Source organism: Pteropus alecto, unplaced genomic scaffold (assembly GCF_000325575.1).
Source record: "Pteropus alecto unplaced genomic scaffold, ASM32557v1 scaffold146, whole genome shotgun sequence".
Classification (NCBI taxonomy): Eukaryota; Metazoa; Chordata; class Mammalia; order Chiroptera; family Pteropodidae; genus Pteropus; species Pteropus alecto.
The window spans coordinates 25,038,666-25,063,404 of NW_006442107.1; the positions used below are offsets into that span (position 1 = coordinate 25,038,666).

At 34.1% G+C, this 24,739-nt stretch overlaps 1 protein-coding gene and 2 pseudogenes across 9 annotated transcripts in view; 2 read left to right on the plus strand and 1 right to left on the minus strand.

Annotated features, from left to right (window-relative positions):
- GREB1L (GREB1 like retinoic acid receptor coactivator) overlaps positions 1-24,739 on the minus strand; it is a 223,999-nt gene that overhangs the window by 93,220 nt on the left and 106,040 nt on the right. For 6 of the 9 annotated variants that reach the window (XM_025038613.1, XM_025038615.1, XM_025038610.1 and 3 more), the window contains 6 exons: positions 23,655-23,762; positions 20,608-20,697; positions 13,637-13,796; positions 13,231-13,428; positions 4,121-4,297; positions 33-209 (listed from right to left, as the gene is read on the minus strand). In XM_025038613.1, coding sequence (XP_024894381.1) covers positions 33-209; positions 4,121-4,297; positions 13,231-13,428; positions 13,637-13,796; positions 20,608-20,616 — 721 coding nt within the window. In that variant the 5' untranslated portion in view covers positions 20,617-20,697; positions 23,655-23,762. The remainder of the gene's footprint in view (positions 1-32; positions 210-4,120; positions 4,298-13,230; positions 13,429-13,636; positions 13,797-20,607; positions 20,698-23,654; positions 23,763-24,739) is intronic. The other 3 variants (XM_025038617.1, XM_025038616.1, XM_025038618.1) reach the window with 1 other exon arrangement.
- LOC112469509 lies at positions 7,976-8,094 on the plus strand (annotated as a pseudogene).
- Positions 18,270-18,388, plus strand: LOC112469513 (annotated as a pseudogene).

Genomic DNA, 24,739 nt, shown 5'->3' on the forward strand with positions numbered 1-24,739 from the left:
CCCTTCCTTTCTCTCCAGGAAGTTGATGATACCTTTCCAGCAGATAAGAGGTCCCTTTGACAGTACCCCCTGGGAGCTTCTGACTAGGTAGTACTTTAAGTGCTTCTGCTTCTTTGGCTGGGTGGTAAGCTTCAAGTTAATGTGGTTGGAAAATTCCGTGAAATACCGAAATCCTCTTTCTCCACAGCCGATACAGTTTCCAGAAAACCCTGAAAGGAGGAAAATAAGTTAGTTATTGGTAGTCTTGTACGCTGATATCACACTTTTACATATAAGAAGCACAGAAATATTTACAGTCTTTAACCCAATGAGTTCCTAATTTCAAGGAAATAATTCAAAAGAAAAAAACAGGTACAAAATTTATTTTATCAGAGTTATTTCCTAACAGTGAAAGACTGAAAATAATTTAAAATTTTTAAAATGTTCTAAAAGAATAACGGTAGGGAAACAGAGTGGATAATATGATGTGATAGAATTTATATAGTTGACATAAAAATATGAAAAAGTTTGGTCCTAGAGATGTCCATTATTTCTTCCCCACACATTCCTCTTTTTAGAGAACCTGCTGGCCCTGGTTCTCTGCCCTGCCCACCATGTGGACTTGCCTCCATGGCCACAGCTGATTAGACTGTGGACCAATATCTGACCCAATCTGGGACAGTCTCTCTCCCGAAATTTTGAAATAATTACTAAAACAATCAGTCAGGTGGTACTGGGCCCTAAATTAATAAGGTTTTATAAAATTGGAACATAAGCTGGGATCAACCACATGTCAGCTAAGGTGTGGGACAGAACAAACAGCAATGTGATGAGGAAGCTGGTCTGCAGATAGGAGAGCATGGGCAGTGATGTGAAAACTCAGGACATTGTCAGCTTTCCAGTTTCTATGAGAGCCAGCTGTACTTTCTAGCATGAGTTTCTTGAGAGTCTCATTTCCTCTTTATTCAACTCCTTTTTACTCCAACTAGTTTATTATTCCTTTAGATATAACATCCAAACAATTCTCACTCAGATTAATCAAACAAAATGAAACTTTCCGTGACCTGCTTAGAGCAGGGGAACATAGAAAGAAGAAATGGAGAAAGTTTGGAGGATGAGAAGCCATGCTTTGCTTTATTGGAAATGAATTTTTCAGTCCCCCCTTAATACATAGGAGGAAAAGGCAGACAGCAGGGTAAGTTCCTCTGGCTGTGACTGATGAGGACATCATACATGTATTGTTATATAGTGAACAAGTACAAAAAAGTTGTAAATAGGAAAGGGCATTCTAAATTTCATAAATATAATATCTCTATATACAAACAACTAATTGAAAATTCACTGAAGTGATATATTCTTTTTAAACCCCCAAACCAACTTGTTACATATTTAACATAGATAAGAAGAGAAGAGAAAGGCCAGGATTAAAGACAGAATATCTTACAATGTCCCAATCTCAGAATGCAGATAATCAATTCAGAGCATTTAGAAATAGCAGTCCAATTTATTATTATTTATTCAGTAATTATTTATTGATCAGCTACCTATATGCCAGGCACTGTACTAAACACTGGAATAACAGTGGTGAACAAGAGATAGTTATAACCTGTGATCAGTTACATAAAATTAGTAATTCTATGTAATTAGTTTATAACTATTACTTTATAGAAATGTAAACATTAATATAATTTTATAAGTTCTTTAAAATATATTTAGATGTGGATTGCATTTGAGAGCATCTGGCTATTTGTTCAATATCTTTGAGCTGCAGGCCAAAAATAAATAAAAATTGTCAATGGCTGTCTAGTTTACCAAGTTTCTAAAGCCATCTATTCATCCAACTGTCCATGCATCCACCCACCCATCCATCCATCCACCCAACAAATACTTGTTCTTTATGTGCTAGGCACTGTTTCAGGTACCAGGTTTTCAGCCCAGAACAAAGAAGATAAAATCACTGCCTCTGTATAACTTATATTGTGGTGTGACCACCATGCCTTGGAAAACTGCCTCACTTGTAAGGCAGATGTACCACACTGAAAACACAGTAAAAACCTTTCAGCCAAAATAATTAGTGTCAAAAAATGAGGCTTATCTGATAGGCCCCAGAAGTTCATAAAAGATTAATGTGAGAATTAAGCAAAGTCGCATGTCTATAAGGGTATTTAATAAATATGATAGAATGGCAGAATATCATTTAAAGAGCAAGTCCAATGTGCTAGGTGCTGTGCTGAATGGGTGCCTTATAAACATCAATTTAATTTGATCTTTACAACCCTGCAAGGTAGGCATTATTGGCCCCATTATATAGATGAAGAATATGAGACTTCAAGAGAATAAGTAGCTTCTCAAGTTTTTAAAGTACTAAGTGCAAATCTGGGATTTAAACCCAGCTCCAATTCCAAAGCCCGTAGTCTTTGGTGTCATTCTTGATTACACAAGATTATGAAATCTATTATTCTGATGGTGTTTTGTGTGTCCTTTCCATGATGTATTCTAGGACAGTGTTCTTCAACCTTTTTGGTACCAGAGACCAGTGCTGCTATGAGAATCTAATGCCTGATGATCTGAGGTGGAGCTGAGGTGGTAATGCTAGTGCCGGAGAGCGGCTGCAAATACAAGGTTTCACTTGCCTGCTGATCACCTCCTGCTGTGTGACCCAGTTTCTAACAGGCCATGAACCAGTACTAGTCCGTGGCCTGGGGGTTGGGGACTCCTGTACTAGTAGAATTCATCTAGTTTTGAATTACTGAGTAAAAAAGAATTATGAAACTTTTTTTGTCTATAGTCAAGCCACATATGAACTGTTTCATTCAATGAAACTATGATGCTTTAATATGCTAAAAAGAAGTTTCCCAAAAGTTTTTTGTTTTGTTTTGGTTTTTTTTTTGCTACAACCAACTAGGCTGTTAGCTCTGTGAGGAAAAGGGCTATGACTTATCATTTTTATGCCCCCACATCATAGCCTAGCATGATTTCCATCACATAGTACATTTTGAACAAATACTGTTGAATGAATGAATGAACAATAGTGTGCTTTGACTTTCTTTGCTAATTTAGTGCAATGTATAAATTTTACTGTTAGACTTCTATATTAAACCATCTACTCAATTTCACTAGAAGAAAAATAATATGAAAATGTTATGAAAAATAAAAATTGCCACTTCTTTTACTATAAACCAACAGAAGGCTTTGAACTGTAATTCAAAGAACATTTATAAAGTGTGTGCAGGGTCATTTTCTGACTCAAGATATTGATTTATATATTTCTAGACTTTCTGATGACATTGTAAAACTAGGAAGAATGCATCAAATAAAACAAATAAAAATATAGCTCACAAACAATACAATACTTGAATTCATCGCCCTCTTCTTTTTCCTTTTTATTGATATTTATGCTGAAAATATCTATTTGTCCATCTACAGCAAGAGATATTCTGGGAAACAAAAGCAACCCCAGGGAAAACACAGTAGCAAAGAAAGTAACAAACTTCATGTGCCCCTTGTCTTTTTAATCTCTAAGAATAATTTAAAAAATAAATCTACTATTTCCCATGATGCAGAGAAGCTATGTTGTGAAAAAAGCCCAGACTCAAATACCAGAAAGTAAATAATTCTGAGATAAAGATATACATTTTACATCATATATAAATACTATACACACATATATATTCTTAGTTATTTTGGGTGAACTAAACGCTAAATGCTAAATATAAAATGAGAATCACATTAACCAAGTATAGTTAGGAATAATGGGTAGTATGGAAAAACTACAAATAACTTACAAAGTGGATAATACACAGTTGAATAACTGAGAGTTGATTTAACATCAAGTCCAGATAAATGACTCTAGAGAGAGTGAATACTTTGTTCTACAAAATATTAATTTTTGATAAATTGCATGCTGTCCTTTATTGCCTGGTTTAAAAAGTCTCTTCATTAAAGTGAGTGTTTGGAGAATGAATAAAATAAAAAGCTAACTTTTAAGATGTTCCTAAAGTAAAAAATGTTTCATACTTGATCTGAACTATATAATCCCCAACTAATTCCATGATTTTTGAAAAGTACTGTAATAATTTAAAATAAACTTGATTTTAACTCCCTCATCTTGAAAAGAAGTTTATAGGTGTGACATACTTACCTAAAAGTGCATTTTTTCCATGATCATCTGGTAGGAATCGCTTGTCTACAGCACACACCAGGATGTGTTCAGGAAGATTGGGAGACTTTGCCCCCACCAGGAGGAATCCTGCTGGGATGTCAATTTGTTCCATACACAGAGATACCAAACGCAAATCCTTTCCTGCTTGACAAAAACCTAAAAACCAGTAAGGGCATAGAGAAATGTTTAGGGAGGTTGCAACTCTTCATTGCCCATTTGGATGGTAGATTTACTTGTGAGAAGCACTATTAAGAACTAAATTTAAAGTTCATATACTCCAACTAGAAGACAAATCTATTATATGTGCCCCTGTGAGCAGAACTGAAAATGACACTAAAAGGAAGTATTTCTGATTGGTTCAGCCAACATTGATGGTTTTTATATTTTCTGTCCACAAGTAAGGAAATGACAAATACATGGCAAAGTCTGATTATCGTGTGTAACTTTTATATGCATATACTGTGGTATTTTAAATTTTGATTCAAATTCACTTCTCTAAACAGAGATGATCATAGAACAGAGATGCTTTCCATTTCACATAGGAAGAGACTGAAGTTCAGAGCTTGGTGACTCATAAATAAATGGGCTAGAACCAGAACTCAGAACTGTTAGGTTATTTTCACTAGTTATGACATGACATGACAAGACAAAACTTTACATAAAAGCTTTGGATACCATAATGTATTACAGTATTTATTAGTTCATTATTTATAAAAATCATTTGCAAAAAATACTGTCCTAGGCCTGGGGATATATATATCTTCCTCTAAGAATGCATACTGTAGTTAACTAGAAGAATGTATAAGGAAATGATAATCACAAAACAATATTACAGAGGATAGCTATTTTCTGCTGTAAATCACCAATGTCCACATCTTCCAGGAAATGATCCTCCTTGTGCTCTAATTATGTGATTTCTCAGGAGAGTTGTGATATTCTAGATTGACCTGCAACTAGCACCTGATCCAAGCTTGGCCACTGTAATATCCCACCTTTCTGGTCATAGTTGATCAGCCCAGGGCTGGGCACCTGACATAAATCAAGCCAATCAAAGCCGTTTCCCTAAAAATTCTGAACATGGGAGCTAGGGAGAGCACTGCTTGGTTTGCTCTGTGGCAACTCTGTTCCTTGTCCTGTGAGAGAAGTCTGTCAGCAGAGATGGGAGGCCCGGGGGAATGTTTTGGCAGACTTTGGATCACTGAAGCCCAGCTGTATCTGCCTTTCCCATGGTTTGGTCAAGACACCTTTTACTTTGGAATTCTTCCAATAACTTCTTCACTCTACCTAAGGTAGTCTGAGTTCAGTTTCTGTCACTGGCAACCCAAAGCAGCTGAACAAAAGTATGATAAGTGCTATTTCAGGGAGTAATGAGAGATAGAGGATGGACACCTAACTCTCCACACACAAACCTGAGGAGATCACCATTATTATCACCCATTACAAAGTAGGGAAGAACCATGTTATATTCTTTCACCATCATTTAATAACATGTTAACCAAATGCCAACAAACAATAAGATGCCATCAGTTAGTATATGAAAAATGAAAAGAAAACAACATCCAAACATTGTATAAAGCTGTTGTGCACATAAATCTACTATATGGTCTGGACCATCAAAGCAGATATAATAAAATTGGAAAAAGTCAACAGAAGAAAGACTAAAATGATAAAGACAATGGGGTTCGACCATTTCAAGCTTGTAGATCCCCTTTTAACATTAAAATAATTCAAATTTAACTTTTAGTGTTCATGAGTTGAGAAAAATAATATAAAAATGTTATTGTGAATTCTTTAACAAATTTAAATAATTCTGTATTTTATTATTCACAATATCTATATTTATTTTAAAAAGTCATTTACATATGTGAGTCATATTATTTATTGTTTACAAACATTTTTGGAGCCTACGAATACATAGAACCCCTTGAAAAAAAATCTGCTGTTCTCACCCCCATTACAAACAGGACTCAGTTTGTTCTGAACTTTGGAAGTTTGAAATTGATAATGATGATGATAATAATGATATGATGATATTGATGGAAGCTAAAATTTATGGAGCATTAACATAAGCTAGGTAAGTACTAAACACTGTATAGCTTATTTTATTTAACCCTCTCAACAATTCTAGGTAGGGACTATTATTTCTTTTTCATAGATGGAGAAACTGAAGCTCAGAAAGATTAAGAAACTTGCCCAAGTTTCTTAATGAGTTTCTTAATAATGAGTCCACTAATGTTCAGTGATGTAAGACATGGGAAGTTTACTATGTGAAAACAGACGTACTGTTCAACTTAGCAACAACAACAACAAAAAAAAATTAAAAACAGTGATAATCCAAAGCTCAAACTCTGAGGGGTGAACAAAGACTTTGTCACCAAATCCTAAAATACTAAATCTAGGAGGCATTCTAAAGTCCTCAAAGGAGCAACTCATTTTTTTTAATCAAAGAAATTATTAATTTGTATGTAGACAGTAAACCTAGAAACACATTTCCCCTAAGAGGTATCACCTTTATTATAATTTGCTCTAAAAGGCAGAATATATAAAATATCTTCCCAAACTGTGTAGATAAATTCAGTGATGAGAGGTTCATGATTGTCTACTGATGGAAAACAGAATGCTTGGAGAGTTGTCTCTATGTCACTAAGTAGTAATACAACCTTTCAATGCCTTTCATTCACTCTGTATTAGAAAGAGTAAACTAGATGAAACCATAAGTTTGTACCAATTTGTATCAATTTGCAAGTTATTACAAGACTTTTTAGACCATCAGAGGTTGATGGAACCTCAAGATCATCAGATATAGCATTCCCCAACAAGCGGTTAGCAAACTCCCATGGATTCATAAAGGTATTCCAAAATACCTGAGAACTGTAAGTGAAACTTAGATAGCATTACCAATTTCTAAAACCTAATAAATAACTATTCTAATATCCTACTTTTATTTTTATTTTTTTATTTTAAAAGGTGCTTTTTCGAGCAAAAATAATTGCAGCCCTAGAAACACAGATTCAGTTTGCCACCTAAATTGTGTTCCCTCTAATATCCTATTTTTAAAACAGAATGTTCTGAAGATGTTCCATCTTACACCTGTAGGGATAGTAGAAACCAGTTAAATAAACTCAGGTCAGAACTGAGTTGAACCATATATCAGAGTGTGGTTTTGACTACAACACAATTTTAAGTTGTTTTTATTATAAGTCATAGTATTGATATATTGCTTAATTTATACCCACAATGATTTGTCGGTTAATGATGAAAAGCTCAGGAAATACTGCTTCTGCTAATGAATGCAAAAATAATAATTTTACAAATGTGCCTAAAGATACAGTTTGCTAGATATGAAAGTTAGATCGCTACCCCCACTCATTAAATAAGATTATATAAAATGCACCAATGTTTCTAGGACACCATAAAAACCAAAATTACAGTAAACATTTAGTCATTATAATCCAATTTGGCTTTTCATGTGGGAGAGAAAAGTATGTCATTTGCAGAGAAATTCTGCAAAGAGCCATCTGAAACTTTTTCAAAAATATAAAATTATAAAAAATAAACTAGTATATCCTTTCAATTATAAAATGTAGAAATTCAAAATGTGGGCATTAACAGTAGACTTTGACCCTTTTTTGATGCTGGAAAACATTTAAATACACTTAGCTCTTAGCTAGTCTTCTCACCTCCCCCCACAAGTATAACATTTATTTTTGAATTTGTGAACAAAACATGCTTTTTCTTAGAGAACCAACTTAAAGTAAATTAAACAGCAATTATTAAATGATAAAATATAGACAATTTTTCTTGTATGCATGAATATCAAAGAGTATAATAATAGTCTACGGCCATGCTACCCTGAACAAGCCCAATCTGGTCTGATCTCGGAAGCTAAGCAGGGTTGGGCCTGGTTAGTACTTGGATGGGAGACCACTTAGGAAGACCAGGTGCTGTAGGCATTAAAAAAAAAAAAATGAGATTGTAAGCTGACAAGGTCTTTGCAATCTGTGAGGTCGACCAAGGGTTGCCTCACCTAAAAAAAAAAGTATAATAATTAGTTGATCTAAAATAAATACTTTCTACTTAAAATCAATTCTTTATCACATGCTATATATCAACAGTTTTTAAATTTCTGAGGGGTTCAAAAGATTATATATTACTATAAGAGAGATTTGTGAGTTGAAGACTGGATAACTACTCTAATCTCTGTAGTATGTAAATGAAGAAACTAGGACCCATAAAGGTTAAGAAAATGGCCCAGGGTTAAATACCCATCAAGCAGAAAAAGCAGAACTAGAACTCAGGTCTCTTGACTCCAAGCTAGATGCTCCTCATTCTCATTAACATTTCTCTGACTCATATAATGCTTTACCTTCCCTCAGTCTGACATAGGACACGCTCCTATAGCTTCTTCTTGGCCTATTTTTACTGAGTGCTATCACCCAACTTTCCAAGCTGAATCCTGGGGGCACTTGATAAACCAGCCCCTGCCAGCCATAGGCTATTACAGCATCCACCTATCTCCTACTGCTGATGAATCCTTAAAATTCATGATTTTGCAAGCCACAAAGGTGACCCATGATTAGAGTGACATTTCTAATGGTATTTCTCAAAGCAATACATTGTAGCAAAAGGGAAATTACTGGGAAACAACAATTTTGGTTCTGGGCTAAACAGGGAAAGTCGAGAAGATACAGTGTGGAAATATCTGAAGAATGCAGGATTTTCTATGGAATGAAGATTATTTCAGAATGGTTTCTATGGAAAAATGAAAACTACAAAGTCCACTCAATTAAGAATCACATAGTTTTTAGTACTACAGACTTTGAAGGTTTTCCCATTTATGTTATGAGAACACCTAGAGGTCAAAAGTAATTATTATTTAACAATGACTGAATTCTATGAGAAGCATGTGTTTTCAGTCTCCTACTCTTAAAAAAAATTTTTTTAGGAAGTGCCTGTGACAATGAAAAGAGGAAATGTCCAACTTTATGCTAAAAACCCCTACAATGATGAGAGTATGTAGAAGAGTCAGGAATCAAATAAAATTGCTCCCAATGGAAAAATTTGAGCAACAAAATAAAATAAAGCAGTACTGGATTATAACTCAAAACATAAAATAAATATCCATGAGTACATAATGATATAAATAACTGAAGAAATCAATAAATGAGGGAGAAAGGACAAATTTTCATGTAGTAGAATTCCAAATAATTTATGTAGATACTCCATCCTCGAGGAGGTCAACAACAACTCGCTATTTCTTAAGTGTGGGTTAAGCACAGTGACATCTTTTCATGGTTTGGAAAGAGTAGAGAGAACACTACACCTCAGCCAGGAAATCTAGGTCAACATCAACAGTCATAAATCATGTTGATAGCACGGACCCTTGATATAATATCATGAAAATGACACTTTACCTTTGTGATTTTCTACCCCCAAACCTATAACCCGTTAATCAGGGGGAAACATTGTACAAATTCCAAAAGAGGGTCTCCTACAATATATCTGACTTATATAATTCCTGAAATTGTTAGAGTCATCGAAAACAAGGAAAGTCTGAGAAACTCACAGCTAAGAGAAGCATAAGGAAATATGACAACTAATGTGGTATACTACTACAATGTGGTATCCTGGATGGGATTCTGGAACAGAAAAAGGACATTAGGTAAAAACTAAGGAACTCAAATTATAGACTTTAGTTAATGTAAGATGTTAACAACAGGAGAAACTCTGTGTTACTTTCTCAAGTTTTCTGTAAATCTGAAACTGTTCTTAAAGTCTATTTTAAAAATGGCCTGTTTTATCTTCTTGCCTTCTAGTTACCAACATAAGCTGCACAGGCAATTTAATTAAGAGAAAAGAAAATAGAAAAAGAGTAGGTAAGAATGAGTGTAGGAACAAGATCAGAAAGAAATCAATTCAAGGCCAAAAATGGTCACAAAATCAATCAAAAGTTCCTAAATTCAGTTTGAAGTTATTCTGGGAACATGCTCACCTGCCAATGGTCTGGCCTTTTGTTGTGATATCTATTAACTAACTTTCCTCCAAACCTTCATTCTTGGGATTTAGACCAGCTAATTATATAGAAAATATATCATCAGGGATCCCCAATTAAGAAAAACATTATGTAAAGCACATATTTATTTTTTTACAGACTGAAAATAAGCTATGTGAATAGCTAAAGATTCTATGAAATGTGATTATATTTCAAGACCTATAGGATCCAAATATCTGGTGTAACAGGTGGTTCTATTTTTCTACTATTAGAAATATATCAGATTATTCACCTAATAAAGATCAAACATTAAATCTCAATTAAAATTGCAAACAAAATAAAAGGAAACCTTACTCTCCCCTTTAGGATAATTTTGAATTACATCTGAACTGATCTTGAAAGAAAGACCTGATCTTTATTTTAGAGGCTATTGGAAAATCTTGGAAAGAGTATGCAAAAAAAGAAAATTATCAGTGAGGTGGGCATATAAATAATTTATTTGACAAATGTGCCCCCTAAATAGTTTTACTTTCTGAGAGTAAAAGTGAAATGTTACCCTAGACCCAAGACTTTTGCAGCAAATGATTTTAATTTTTTAAAAAAAACAGTAGAGGGCTCTTCTTTATAAACTTCATCTGCATTTCCTTAAGAAAACAGCCAAGGTTTTCACTTCACAGAACCAGATTTGCATTCTCCAATTATCTCCAATTTGAAGGTTACGGAGTAATCTAAATGGGGGGAGGGGAAAGTTTACTGAAACAGCTGTAAACACTAACGAATGTAATCAAGGCAGTATCTGGAGACCTAAAATTTGGTTGCCCTTCACCCCTTTAGACAATCAACTGCCTCCCAGCAGGGTAGGAACCTACACTATTCCAATAATTTACATAAGAAATTAGCAACCAAAATTTACATCTGAATGGTAAACCCCAGAAGCCTATCAGGTGTTAAGTATCTGCTTATCTAAATTGTCTCTAAAAATAGCTTCACCTTCCTTTAAAGCCTTAAGTAAATAGAGGATTTCCCATAGAAGGGGGTCCGCTAAAACAAGCTCGGCATTATATTGCCCTATTTCACTGACAATTTTATTAAAGAAGATTTCAGGGCTGTTCTGCCTTTGAGTGAGAAGACTCTTAGAATTACTTTAGAATGAGCCAAATTGAAACAGCTATGGACTAACTATAAATATCAAATTATAAACTATGCTTTTTATTTTTAATGGTCACTCTCACGTGAATTAAAGTGGGAAAAACAAATAATGCACAAGAAATTAGTTATAAGAAACCAAAGTAGTTGATGGAATTTAAGTGTAGAACTAGTGTTTCTGGGTTGTTTTAGAATTTGAATCTTGTGCTTGGGTGAGATAGTTCTTTTTTCTCAGAAAAATTGTACCTGAATAAGTTTCTTTATCTTTAAAATAACAATTACTCTTCCCTTATAGTTTACAGAATCACTACATGGTAAGGTTAGTGTTCTCATGTTTTGAAGTTCATGAAACACTTGCTATCTGCTAGATCACTGAGTTTATATTTTGGTGAGTCCTAAATAGCTTTCCATACTTGGTTATATATAATACCAGTAGTGCCAGATGCCCCAAAAGGCAAACCTAAAACCATATATAGTGCACAGGAAAAACAGGGGAACCCCTCACCCATTTTTTTGGTATAAAATTTGACATTTTTAAATGATCTTCTAAAGCTTTTACTATGTTCTATTTAATTCTTACATATAACAAGATTCTTAATGACAATCTAACAATATTTTAAGCATTATTTCAACTTCTAGCTATTGCTTGATAAATATGAGCTAACTGATCGATTAAATAAAAGGCATGAAAATGGATACAAAACAGGTAAGTGGAAAACTAATGTCAGTCACCTCCCACACCTCTGCTGGTATAAAGGCCTGTATTACATCAATAATGAGAAAATTGATATATATTATACTATATTAAGTCTGGGCAAAAGTAACCAATCATATATGGAAGTAAATTCATAGGGAATGATGTGCTAGAGGCAGGCTCAACTCAAAGAGCAGTAGTACTTAATTGCTAGAGGCCAATGGTAATGGATCAGGCATAGATAAGCTGCAAGGAGGATTATTCAGGTTTCCAAATCTCTCCTAGGTAGAGGATTTAGGGCCCTTTGTAGTTTATCAGAATTGGAAAGAGAAACAGAGGGAGGAAGGGAGGAGGAAGGAGAAAGGCAGAGATATCAGGGAGAAAAATAAAACTTCCAAACAGTGCAAACTCATTCATTTGGCTTTACATATTTGAATCTCTAGTTTATCTAAGTTATTTACATTCTAAGCTTTGTACAAGGGATGTCCTGAAAATCTTACCCCCTCCTTCTCCTTCTCTTCACCCTCCACCCCCAAGATTTAAATGCATTAGAATCGCCCCAGGTTCAAGTCAGTCTGGGTATAAAAGTTATATACTATATGGATAAAGTAGAATCTACATACTAACTAGAGTGGGAAGGCCAGAAAATAGCACTGTACGCCACTAAATGGAAGGAAGAGAGTATAATTTAAGTTGTAACATTACCAAAACCATGAAATACTGAAAATGTTTTACATTAGTATTTTCTTCTTAAAAGTGTGGTTAAAGCTTTGGTAGCTGACAAAATAAAACGGGATTATCAAAATATGTACATTTTTCTCTTCTATAGATAACAATATACTGGATGAGTGTTCAAAATAAATGGAAAAGGTAAATATAAAACACTTGCTATCTCTGTTATTGTTCTGAGGGTAGGAAAAGAAAACACTAAAAAAATTTCCTAAAGTAGTACTATTCTTGCAGGAAGTACCTGGAGCACTGGAAAAACCCTGACCTGAGTCTAGGCTTGCCACTGCCACATACCATCTCGAAAAGTCATCAACTGCTGTGAATCTCAGTCTCTTCATCTGTAAGATGGGGTGATAACACTTGCCTTTCTTAAAGACATCTGCTATGAAGTCACAGAAAATAATGTAAGAGCATAATTATTCCTCATTCTTTTCTGTAATTACTGGTTTTCAGCGTTGAACACCACATGTAATGACTGAAAGCTGGCCATTCAATATTAGAGGGATTGAAAAAAAATCTGAAACCCACCATCTGTAGTGCAAGACCCTTCTGGGGCAGGTTTTTGTGAATAGGGAATTGGTGGGCTATTTGAATCAGACATTTCCTCATCATCTTCGTCATCTTCCATTTCATTAACTGTTAGAGTGTTAGAAAAATCCAGGCTTCCATTTTGAGTGTAGCGGTGTACCAGGTCTTTATCCAGATCTTCCACCTTGGGTTTTACATCTGGGAAAACAAAGAAATCATAGCTAATTTAATAAAAAGATGTTTAGGAAAAATAGCCAAAGGAAAAATTCATAGTTCTGAAAGACATCTGAAGACAGGGAGACTAGCATTTTCTAAGAATTAACCAATTTATTTCACAGGTCTCCAGATTTGGAAGGCCTACTTCTTTTAAAAGAAGTGTAAGAATGTACAGGATTGAGAAACTTACCTGCAGACGAGAATGGATGCTGGTCAGGGTCCAAGTATAGCTGGGAAAAAATTGGCCGTGGTACCACACTACTACATCTCAGAGAGGCTTCTATGGAGTTGTGGAGAGCCTCCTCAAATCGAGCAGATTTCAGTTGCCCAGCATATGAATTCCCCATGGTCTACACCACCACCCCCAAAGAAAAAGAGGAAGAGAAAATTGATATAATTAGAGGACCATATGTCTGCAAAGTATACATATATCTGACATAAACTATATCCATATATCTTATCAAGATATGAATTATACATATATTTCTTGTTCAGATAACTTGTATAAATTATTTTACCACATCACATTTGCTATTTGTTTTTACAGTCCAACCCCGTTACAAAAAACCACTTTAAAGAATCTTGTATCTAAGAATGAAACAGTAATAAATACTTTACATGAACATTCTCTAACCAGTAAATCAGGATTGACCTGTTATTGTGAAGCCCAACTTGGTGATAACTAGGTTACACCCCCACTGTAAAACTAGTGGTCTACCAGTTTTAACCCCGTATCAACTCTATCAGTGGTTTCAGAATAAATCTCTAATTACTTCTCTTGCTAATAAGATCTTATTACCCTAAGGGAAAGAAAGATTCTTCTCTGGAAAAAAAATGAAAGCTTTAGGGTAATATATTTAATTTACAAATTTCTGAAAGCAAGATTTTGAGCCTTTTATTTTTATTTTTTAATTTGTTTACAGCAGAAAAGAAAAGCTTTATTAGAAGGGAAAGTACACTTCCAGATGTGGAAGTGGGCCTGAGCAAGAGAAGTATGACTCAAAGGGCCAAGATTTGAGCCTTTTAAAACTCAGAGGACTCATTTATACATTACTAGCAATTATTTGAAAAACACTGTTGCTTCTTTTCCTCCTTCTGAATCACAATCTTATTTGAGACCCTTTAGGAAAAGTTTATTCTAAGAAGTTTAGAAGCCATGACCTTTAATTCTTATTGCTAAGACTCATATAGTACTTGCAAGTTACAAAAGTTTCCATATCAATAATAACTATAATTTATCAGGTGCTAACTATTGACTATAATTCTCAAAGTATAGTCTGAGGTCCTCAAGGCCCTTTCTGGGGTCTATAAGGTCAAAATTCTTTTCAAACTATTATTAGGATATTATTTGCCTTTTTGATATCATTCTTTCATATGGGTACAGTAAAATTTTCCAGAGACTGCATGTGTGATATAACAGAGTGAATGCAGATAAACTACTATTGTCATTTATTTTGAAAAAAGTTATTTTCCCTAAAATATGCTACTTATGTTGATACATAATAGGTTTATTGTTAACTTTTAAAATTAGTAAATATTTTTAAATTTCTTAGTTTTAATTTCTAATAAATTATAATCCACATAAACAAAATTCATATTTTAAGAGTATAAAGGGGTTCTGAGATGAAAAGTTTGAGAACTGTTGGGTCAGGTAGTACCCTAAGCCCTTTATAAAAATTATTTATCTTCAGTGTCTTCAGTATTCAGTATTTCATCACTTCATAGATGAAAAAACTGAAGCTTGGAGAAGCCAAGTGACTTACCCACTACATCCAACTGGTAAGGGTTGGAACCAGGACTCAATATCTAGCTATGACAAATCCTGTACTCCTAGAGTATTGTATAGGCTGAACTTGGGTAAATCTCATTTCAAGAAAGGCAATTTTGAGAATATCCTACTTTTTTCAATAAAGTGAGAGGTAAATAGTACATTTCATCTAGAATTCCAACTCTGATTAACTCCCTGGAGAACTGGTTGAGAAGGACACTGAGTATGTGTCTGGGCTCAGGAGGAGAGGGAACCAAGATCCAGTGGTGATGACTCGTGAGCAGAGAAGCGGGGGATGCATAGCACATCACAACTCTACTCTCAAGTTTTCCAGCCTTGAGAATACACAAGAGCTCCATAAGAGATTTTGGTGCCTCTGGGGTGCCTCTATATAGCAAAGAAGGCTTCTTACATGATCCAGAATAGCTGTGAGTAAAATACAGAGATTTCCATCAGAGTGGCTGGGTTTATGGAAGCTTTATTTGAGATTCCTATGATTTGGAGGAAAAGCCAGAATCATGTTTTGGCAACCTTTTTCATAATAGGTATTAAGAAACTAAATGTCATGGTAAATTGCTATGTTTCTTTTTTATAAAAAGTACATACTAAAAGTATATGTACCTTACCCAATTATGTTGTAAGTGGAAGGAAATCAACAAAGTCTATAAAATGAAACTTTCTTGAAATAACAAGTTTTTGTCAAAGCTTCTAAGACTCCCATCAGTACGACCATAAACATTTAAATTTTCTAAAGCTCAAAAGCAATTTTTCAGCAGAACCACACATGGATAAAACAGGGTGAGGGTCACAGGAGAAATATGTTGTGTCACTAGTTTATGCATCTTAGTCAAAATCCAATAGCCATTTCTCTTTCCTTTGTTGCTGAAGAGAGAAAACTACTAGGAACTAGCATAGAGTCAACTATGGGATTTCTTATCCATGGGAAACAATAGAATCACTTCAAAGGTGGACCTTTAGCCTTTTTCCAGAGCACCAAATGCCTGGAAATCTTGCCTCTTCTTAACCTATTACCTGCTCTACAAGTTATCTTACTTTCATCATTGAAAACCTACATCCTCCAAGAGATCTTTTTAGTTTAATAAAGTGCCCAATTATACAGGGAGTATTGCCTAATCTCAACCCTTCCCCTGAGAGTTTTAGGAATAATGTAACAGATACATATGTACAGAGTAAATAAATACCATGATGAATAAAAATATTAAATCAACATAAAATATGTAATCAAGTTTCACCATGTATGTTTCATAGAAGTTATACATAATCCTACAAGAGCATTAGCAATACTCAGATGAAAACAAACAGAAGTAACCATGAACAGACTTGGTAAAGTGAAAGGAAGTAGCTAACTCGATTCTAAATGAAAACATAACTGGGCATTTTTAAAAATGATAATGTGAGGAATTACGGAATTGAACCCCGACTTCTTTAGTGATTAGTATGGAGTTATGTACCTTCCCATTGGTAGTTCAATGCCATCCTTCTCTCCTCCCCCCGCCCTCACTTCCACCCCTGACCTACGGATGTTGTCCTCTCCCCTTAAGAACTGGATCTCTGAAGGTGGGGTGCCTCCTCCCATGAGCTCGCGCTCGCGGCGCACACCAGGGGCCCGGCACACCCGGTGCACAGGGGCGGGGGGACAGTGCACTCAGGGTATGGACCATGGCTCCACTGGGGTGCTAACCTAAGACTTTCTGTGTGTAAAGCAGACATGTTAACCACTACTCTATGGAACCACTCCAGCCATCCTTTTTATTATTAAAAATTATTGGGGTGAGGTGACATTGGTTAACAAAATCAAATAAGTTTCAAGTGTATCATTCAACAGTAAGTCATATATATATTGCACTGTGTTCACCACCCAGAGTTAGATTTCCTTCCATCACCAAATATTTGACCTCTTTTACCCCTTTCTACCACCCCCCTCAATGCCATCCTTGAACAAGTAGTTAAAAAAAATAGACTTATCATTCAGAAAGATGGTAAGAACAACAGAATTTACAAAGTTATCACTCTTCTGCCTTGCTGGTTCTTCTGGATTCCAGGGAAAATTAAATTCATTCCAGTGCTTGTATTAAGAGCCTCTCATTAAGAGCTGGAATTTCTACTACTGCCTTCTAGCTTAATACTCCAAACTATTTTCCCCAGTTATGATACATTTGTACTGACCCAACTGTAGTCCCTCAACAAGTTTCTTTTTTGACCAAGCATAAATAGTTTCATTGACTTTTAATAATGACTATCTGGAGAACATTAATTTTTTAAAAAGTATTTTAAAAAGGATCATCACAATTAGTGACAAAGAACGAGAAAAAAACTACTTTAAAAAATCATGCACATAATAAAAGAAAATCTATCTAATACATTACTTTAGTTTAACAGCAAGTTAGGCTATGGAGCAGGTAGATGAGGATATATATATTACTTAAGTAATAGCTCATTTTAAAAAAGGTTTCAAATTTGTGTTTCCAAGCTTTGTCTACCGAAAAGTCCAAGAAGCAATGACAATTCAATAACAATAAGTACTTCCTGGTACCCTGAGTGTAATTTACTAATACCAGTGCCACTGAAAATAATCAAGACTCCTTAAAGTTATGGCCAATTCTAGGTCTGAGGCAGGAAATACACAAGATAACCCTTGAACATCTTGTGCTACAAAGCAAAGAAGCTATCAAGGACAAACAGGTCATGTCAGAAGACATAGGATCAACATGAAGGGTTCCCATAGGCCAAAGATTAGAGAAATTGAACATAAGAGAATAAATGCAATGGACTGAAACATATTTAAAGTGTAAAAACTCAAATTCATTTTGATGTTCAAGAGAAAAAGAGAGCACTCCTCTTGGAGAAAAAAAACAAAGCACTTAACTGAACCCTACAAAAAGGAAAAGGAAAGACTGAAGCATTTATCCTGCTCTTCCTGTATTTCAAAGTAACCAAATAGTCCTGGTTATTGAGAAAGTTACTTTTTTAATGAAGAATTCTAGCTATAACAAATGTGGAAAGAATGACAGAATTATAAGATTATCACTTTGTTGTCTATGGCCATGCCACCCTGAACATGCCTGATCCCATCTGATCTTGGAAGCTAAGCAGGGTCAGGCCTGGTTAGTACTTGGATGGGAGACTGCCTAGGAAGACCAGGTGCTGTAGGTGTAAAAAAAATACATATGTATATATATTATCACTTTGTAACCCTTAATGCAAAACTCATTTTGGCAATGATAGTAAGTGATACCATTAGGTAAAAAGTTGAGGGGGAACTTTATAATGGAGGGATCAGGCTGACATTTCCTAAACCCACTGATCAAGTTTAGTATCACTAAAAGTGAGGCAATGAGATGCCGTGTGCCTTCCTATGGTAGATAATATGAAACCCACACACCATCTAGGAAGTATTTCTGCTAGTGGGTATAACGAATGTAGTCTAACCTCTAGAGCTAACTTACATTTGTAGGATAGAGGGACAAATAAATGAAACCACAAGGGAATAAGCAGATTCAGAATGAGGGACAGGTGGACACAGAGAGTGATCTAGTTTCTGCAACAAGCCAAGCTTATCTAGTTAGTAAATGACAGAACTAGGATTTGAATTTAGACTCAAAAGTCCATGTTTTTTTTTTCCTACTAAAACATGCTATTTACAATAGAAAAAAAGATGAAAGAGAAGATGATAAATTTTGTGTGTGGTGTGTATGTAGTTGTTTTTGGTTTGAGATTTTTTTTTTTAAAGATATAATTTATTGCCTATGTGCCAGGCATAATAACAAAAAGACAACTGTCAGTTTTCTGTTACTCTTTTCTCTAGAGATATTGTCACCCACTTTCCCAACTTTAATCCTCCCAGCATTTATAGAAATCCTACTATGGAAATGGTTAAGCACATAGGCTCTGGAGTCAGATGACCTTAATTCAAATCCTGCACCCACTAGCCTGTACGATATTAGGTAAGTTAGTCTCTCATCTGTAAAATGGGGTGATACAAGGAATGTCATAGGTTTTTGTGAGACTACATGGGATTTTATAGACATAAAATGTTTTCAATAGTTCCTGGCACAAAATAAATGTGCAGAAAATGTTAGATAGTAAGATTTTTTAAAAAGCATTATGCTACACGGGGGATACTAAGACAATTAAGATACTTTCCTTCCCTTGTATGTTGGGCACTGCAGTACATTCTGTGGTATTGTTCTGGAACAAATGATCATCAGTGTAAAAGTTCCAAAAGCTGCTATTTGGTATTATATATAGTTTATTTATTATGAAATTTTACAATCATATATACAAAATATTACTGTCCTTTGTAGCCAGAAGATTCTTTGACTTCATATAAAAAATTACTTGTTATAGGCATTACTGCTTACCCATCCTTTCTCTTAAAAATATTCACTGATTAGAGTGATAGTGTGAGACGACTAGACACAGAAGTCAAACAGGGTTCTTGCGAGTTATCAGTGAGTCTATAATCCAAGATTCAAAATAAGCATATATTCACAGTTCTCTTTTGTGCTTATTTTGCATTTCACTTATTCTTTTAAATTGACATCTGTCACCCTAAAGAGTTGGGTCTGGTGTTTGTCTGACTCCTCTATGAGGCTGTGAGTTCTTTGGAGAAAATATTAAAATGGGAATTGAATTTTAAAAAATGAACATATTGAGCTTTTTTGTGTGTCTTATACAATTATATATTAAATGGGTTTGAGGAGTTAGTATCTCTTCCCAAACACATTCCAAAAAAAGCACAAAACTAACGATGAATTCAAAACAAAAGTGTTTTATTTCATTTTTATTCATCCTCTCAGCTGAAAATCTTTAGAAAATGCAGATTAAAAGATAAAATTTCCAACTTCTTTTCATACTTCTGTACATTTAAATCTAAATGAATCTCTTTTGACCATTTCTAGAGCCAAAAATATTTTTGGTACTATAATAAAAACCCTACTAACTTAATTCTATAATTAACCATTTTTACAAATATACTTACAGATGTGATATAGCTTAAATTGTTATAAAAATAATTACATAATATGCCAACTAGTTTAATAATAATTAAAAACTGTCATAATTAAAAGAAAGTACAATGCTGCTTTTCCTTTGTAACAAAGCGTTACATGTTACTACTAGAAATCTTTGCTTTCTTCCTCCTTGAAATACCAGAAATTCTTCTGTAAAATAAACACATCTCATGAAAACTCTCTGGAACTAGTATAATTACCAGAGGCAATCCCTGTGTAAGATCAAAGACGCAAAACAATAATAGGCAACGTGTGACCTCTACCATGTCACCAGAGACCAATTTTTCAACAGGGAGAAGAGTCAATAATCCAGAACAGAAAACATTAAATAACGAGAAATGTTTCCAAAGTGTGGCTTACCATATCCATCAAGGCTGCCACACTGAGTTCCCAGTCTCTATGGTTTCAGAAAACAAACTTCTGGGGATTTATCACAACAATCATTAAAATCTGCATAAAACACCAGAGGCAAAAGCCAATTTCCCAAATGCAGAGCAGAATTTCAAAAGATACTACAATAATTTTCTAAATTTCACTGGATGCTTTAAAAGTATAATGGGAAAGGCACAGATAACTAAATATTTTTCATATAATATTCATCTAATTTCTCTTATTTACCTATTTCCAATTAATTTTCCTAAGTAGCTGTTTGGAAAGTGGACTATGAACATTAATCAGATAAATATAATTAGTAATAACACATTAAAGACTTCTGCAGGATTTGTTTTGGTAATACTGGGGCACTAAATCTAGAAACAAAGCTTTGGTCTCCTTTGCAAAGTACATGAATGACGAATAAGAATTATAAGGGTGCAAAGAGGGGTAAAGGAATTCCCATTCACAGCCAGTATAGTCAAATAGAAGTACATTTAAAATTGACTTTTCAAAAGAGCATCACAAATAAAACTGTGCCTTAGAATCAGCAAAATCTGGTTGTCTTTTTAGATAGAACTGCTAAACAGCTGTCTGTCATCTTTCAAAATCAGATGTGAGTTAGGGACTGAATAAATGTACCTGAATTATTTAACTTGCAAAACATCCATTCCGCTGGTAATTCAGAGAGTAGTAAAAGAGAGGTTTAGGTTAAAAGAAAAAGCACTGGCAATTCAAAGCAAACTATGAACATTCTGTTCTTATATGGTTTTGTTACTCCTGCTACCTTCATCTTTCCACTCTATCACCTGCCTTTCTCTCCATCTTCTTATCTTATTAACATTGCTAATTGTATTTGTCAGTTTTGCCACAATTTCAATGCTACTTAAACAGCTGTGGGTTTTCTCTAGGCAATTATCAGTCACTACACTTAGGTTTCTAAATTAGTTGTTGAAAGGCACTTTAACCTTGAGAAAACAGACATAGAACACACTGCACACTAAGCCTTACATCTAAGTATATGTTGCTTTAAAATGAGTATTAAAAATAATCGAAAGAATCATTCACATTAATTCACAAGTTATAAATTTATAAATTAGTAAGAAAATGCTAAACAAAACCTATTGTATACTTCTCATCATTTAATCTTTTTTCCCCTTACTAATACAGATTGTAATATATGTTTTCTCTATGTATATGTATGTATACAATATATAAATTGAAATATCAAAATACTGCCAAATTCCTCTAGCAGTCCCCTTTTACCACCTATCTACTAGTGGCCAACACATTTCAAAGGTATCTACAATCATATAAGTGGTATATTGAGGTCATGGGCTGTGATGAAGAGATCTCTTAGAACATGCAGATTTTTCCCCTGTCTCTATTTCCCTTCAAAGAGAAAATTCTTTATTTTATTTGCTTTTTAAATTCTCTATTCTTGACTCTATAAGTCTATTAAATACATCTAAATTAAAAAAAAAAACAACTTCTGTAATCCAGAAACATACTTCATGTGCCTTTTATTCCCTTTATACATTAAAATGAATTCAAACATAACTTTTTAGAGTTAACAAGTGTTGGTGTTTTTAAAAAGTTTATAATCCTACTTGTGGGTCAGTCAAAAGCTTTTTAGAATAATTTTTAAATTAATGAAGGCTCATTCCTTATCTTTCTGTCTCCCCCACTTTCTGCTTTGAGGAAAGAAAAAGATATTTCAACAGTACAAAATTCTTCACTGAGAGACAAACATGAAAATGATAAACATTTTGGAAAGCAAAGTACACATCAAACCCTAACTGTTCTTTCAGATCTATATTGACTCATAGTAGTTTCCAACATTTGGTAAGGATTATCCTTCCATTAGACAAAAGCAAGCATTCCTTAGATAAATCAGGAGTTTTTTGCCGTGAGACTCATAAAACCTTTTCACAACACAGATTTTCAAGAGAATCCTTTAAGGTTTTAGGAGGCTGCTCCTTTTACTAAGTAACAAAATACACCCCATGGTGTCTCACTGACCCCACTCAGCTGTCCTTTGACCTCTTCAATTGTTGAAGCCTAACTCCATGGCCCACAGAACTTGCCTCCCATATCAAAAAGGCGAATGTTGCTTCCTCCTAGCACCTGGTGTAACAAAACGCAACAGTTCTCTCTCTTGTCTCCTCAGCTCCCTCTCTGACCATTTTCCAGATGTTCCAGGCCCAAATGTTAAGCCAATACTAAGTTTCAGGATCTGCGTGGTCACCAAGAAGGAACAAACAGGGACCAGGCTGAAGTGGCAATGACCCTCTTGTTCTTTTTGGCCTCAAAAGGATGCAACGGGTCATAAAAGAGGAAAAGATCTTTGGCCTCTCTTGGAAATGCCAGGATACTTAAACACATTGTAACTTCCAAAAGGAGTAACAGTCCCTAGCAGGCAAGAGTTACCTAAAACAGTATTCCTAAATGCTCAATTCTAAGCAAACTTTTGATTTTCTTTGACTGGGGGGTAAGAAGGGAAGCAGTATTATCTTTTTTCTTTTCTAAATTACGATCTTTCTAAAAATAGAAAAAACACTTTCATAAAAATTTTAAAACATACATCTCAGGATAGTATAGTATGATAAAGATTTTAAATATATGCAGTCATTGGATATGGTTGAGATTTTCCTGCAGAGGACAATAATCTAGATAATTAATAATAATCTCTTATTAGACAATTTGAAAGATAAAATCAGAATCAACAAAGGGGAATCAAAATCTGAATTCTTATTGTCTTAATTCAGGTACACAGGAAATATAACACAGAAGATGCTGTAGGAAAAAAAAACATTGCTGAATATGTTTTTACTTTCTCTCTTTTTTTTTTTTTTGGAGAGGATGGGGAAGAGAGAAGAAAGTAGAGGGGAGGAAATGGAAGGAGAGTCCATAGAAATATTTGGTTAATCAATTTAAGGACCAAATATAGTAGCTTTATTTAAATTCTAAATATAACTTTATAAAACAAATTTGATTTTGAAAAATTAGGGGGGCATATTATAATTGTACAATACCTTGGTTTATTTATTAACATTTTTGAATCACGTTCATGATTAAGTTGGGATGTCAACACTTCAGGGAGCCTGTTGCCTAGATTTTACTTGTTTAAAGCTTTTTTGCACCTGCAAAAAATAAAAAATAAAAACATATACATAAAGATGAGTTAATTTCCAAATGCATTACATATCAGAATACAATAATCTAAATAAGTACAATTCTACCAAAATTACGATTAGAAATGAATTATCAAAGTCTTACACAACTCCATATACATCATAACTGGCAAATACAGATATTTTTCCTTAAATATTCCCAAAATAATCACTCCTAATTATATATACTCAAATAATTTCTGTTGTTCTTAAGATTTAGTGTACACTGAATAAACCCGTCGAGTCTGTATTTTTGACAGGTATTACCATAATGCTAAAAGCTCACAGACTTTTTTTTATTTTTAGGGATAAAGGTAATTTTCTTGCTCTAAAGACTGAGTTTTAAAATCTCTGATGCTTGGCCAAAATTTACCTACTCGAAGTATTAGCATAAATTTAAGACATAACTAATATTGCTTAAAATTATCTTTTACTTTTTGAAGCTAATGCTTTAATTTCCAAAAAAGCAAGCCTGCAAGAAGAGAAAGAGCTCCTGTTTCCTATCTTTTAAGTAGTGTATTTTTAGGAGAAATTAAACTAAATAATTATAACTGGTTGAAAATTACAGTGTGCTTATCTTGTTCTCTAGGTAGATTACAGTCAATATAAACTACTGTGTAGAAAAATAGGAAATATAGTTATAAAGCATCAAGTGAAATAAAAACTTTTGTCATTGATTTTTATATATAACTTCAGGGGTGTTTCTATTCCTTTATTATTGTGTTTAAAAAGGAAACAAAAGAGAATTTTCCTAAGAATGTACTAATTTCAATATGCATATTATTTATAGTACTAAAATATTTAAGGTAATATTAACTTATTTTCTAAGTTAAAAAAAGCTTTCATTTTACTCTCCTTTTATGCCAACTTGAAAGAGGAAAAAGAAAAGCACCATTTTAGATTTTGAAATAAAAATCTTTATCTTACCTCTCTTACTGTCAGAAGAA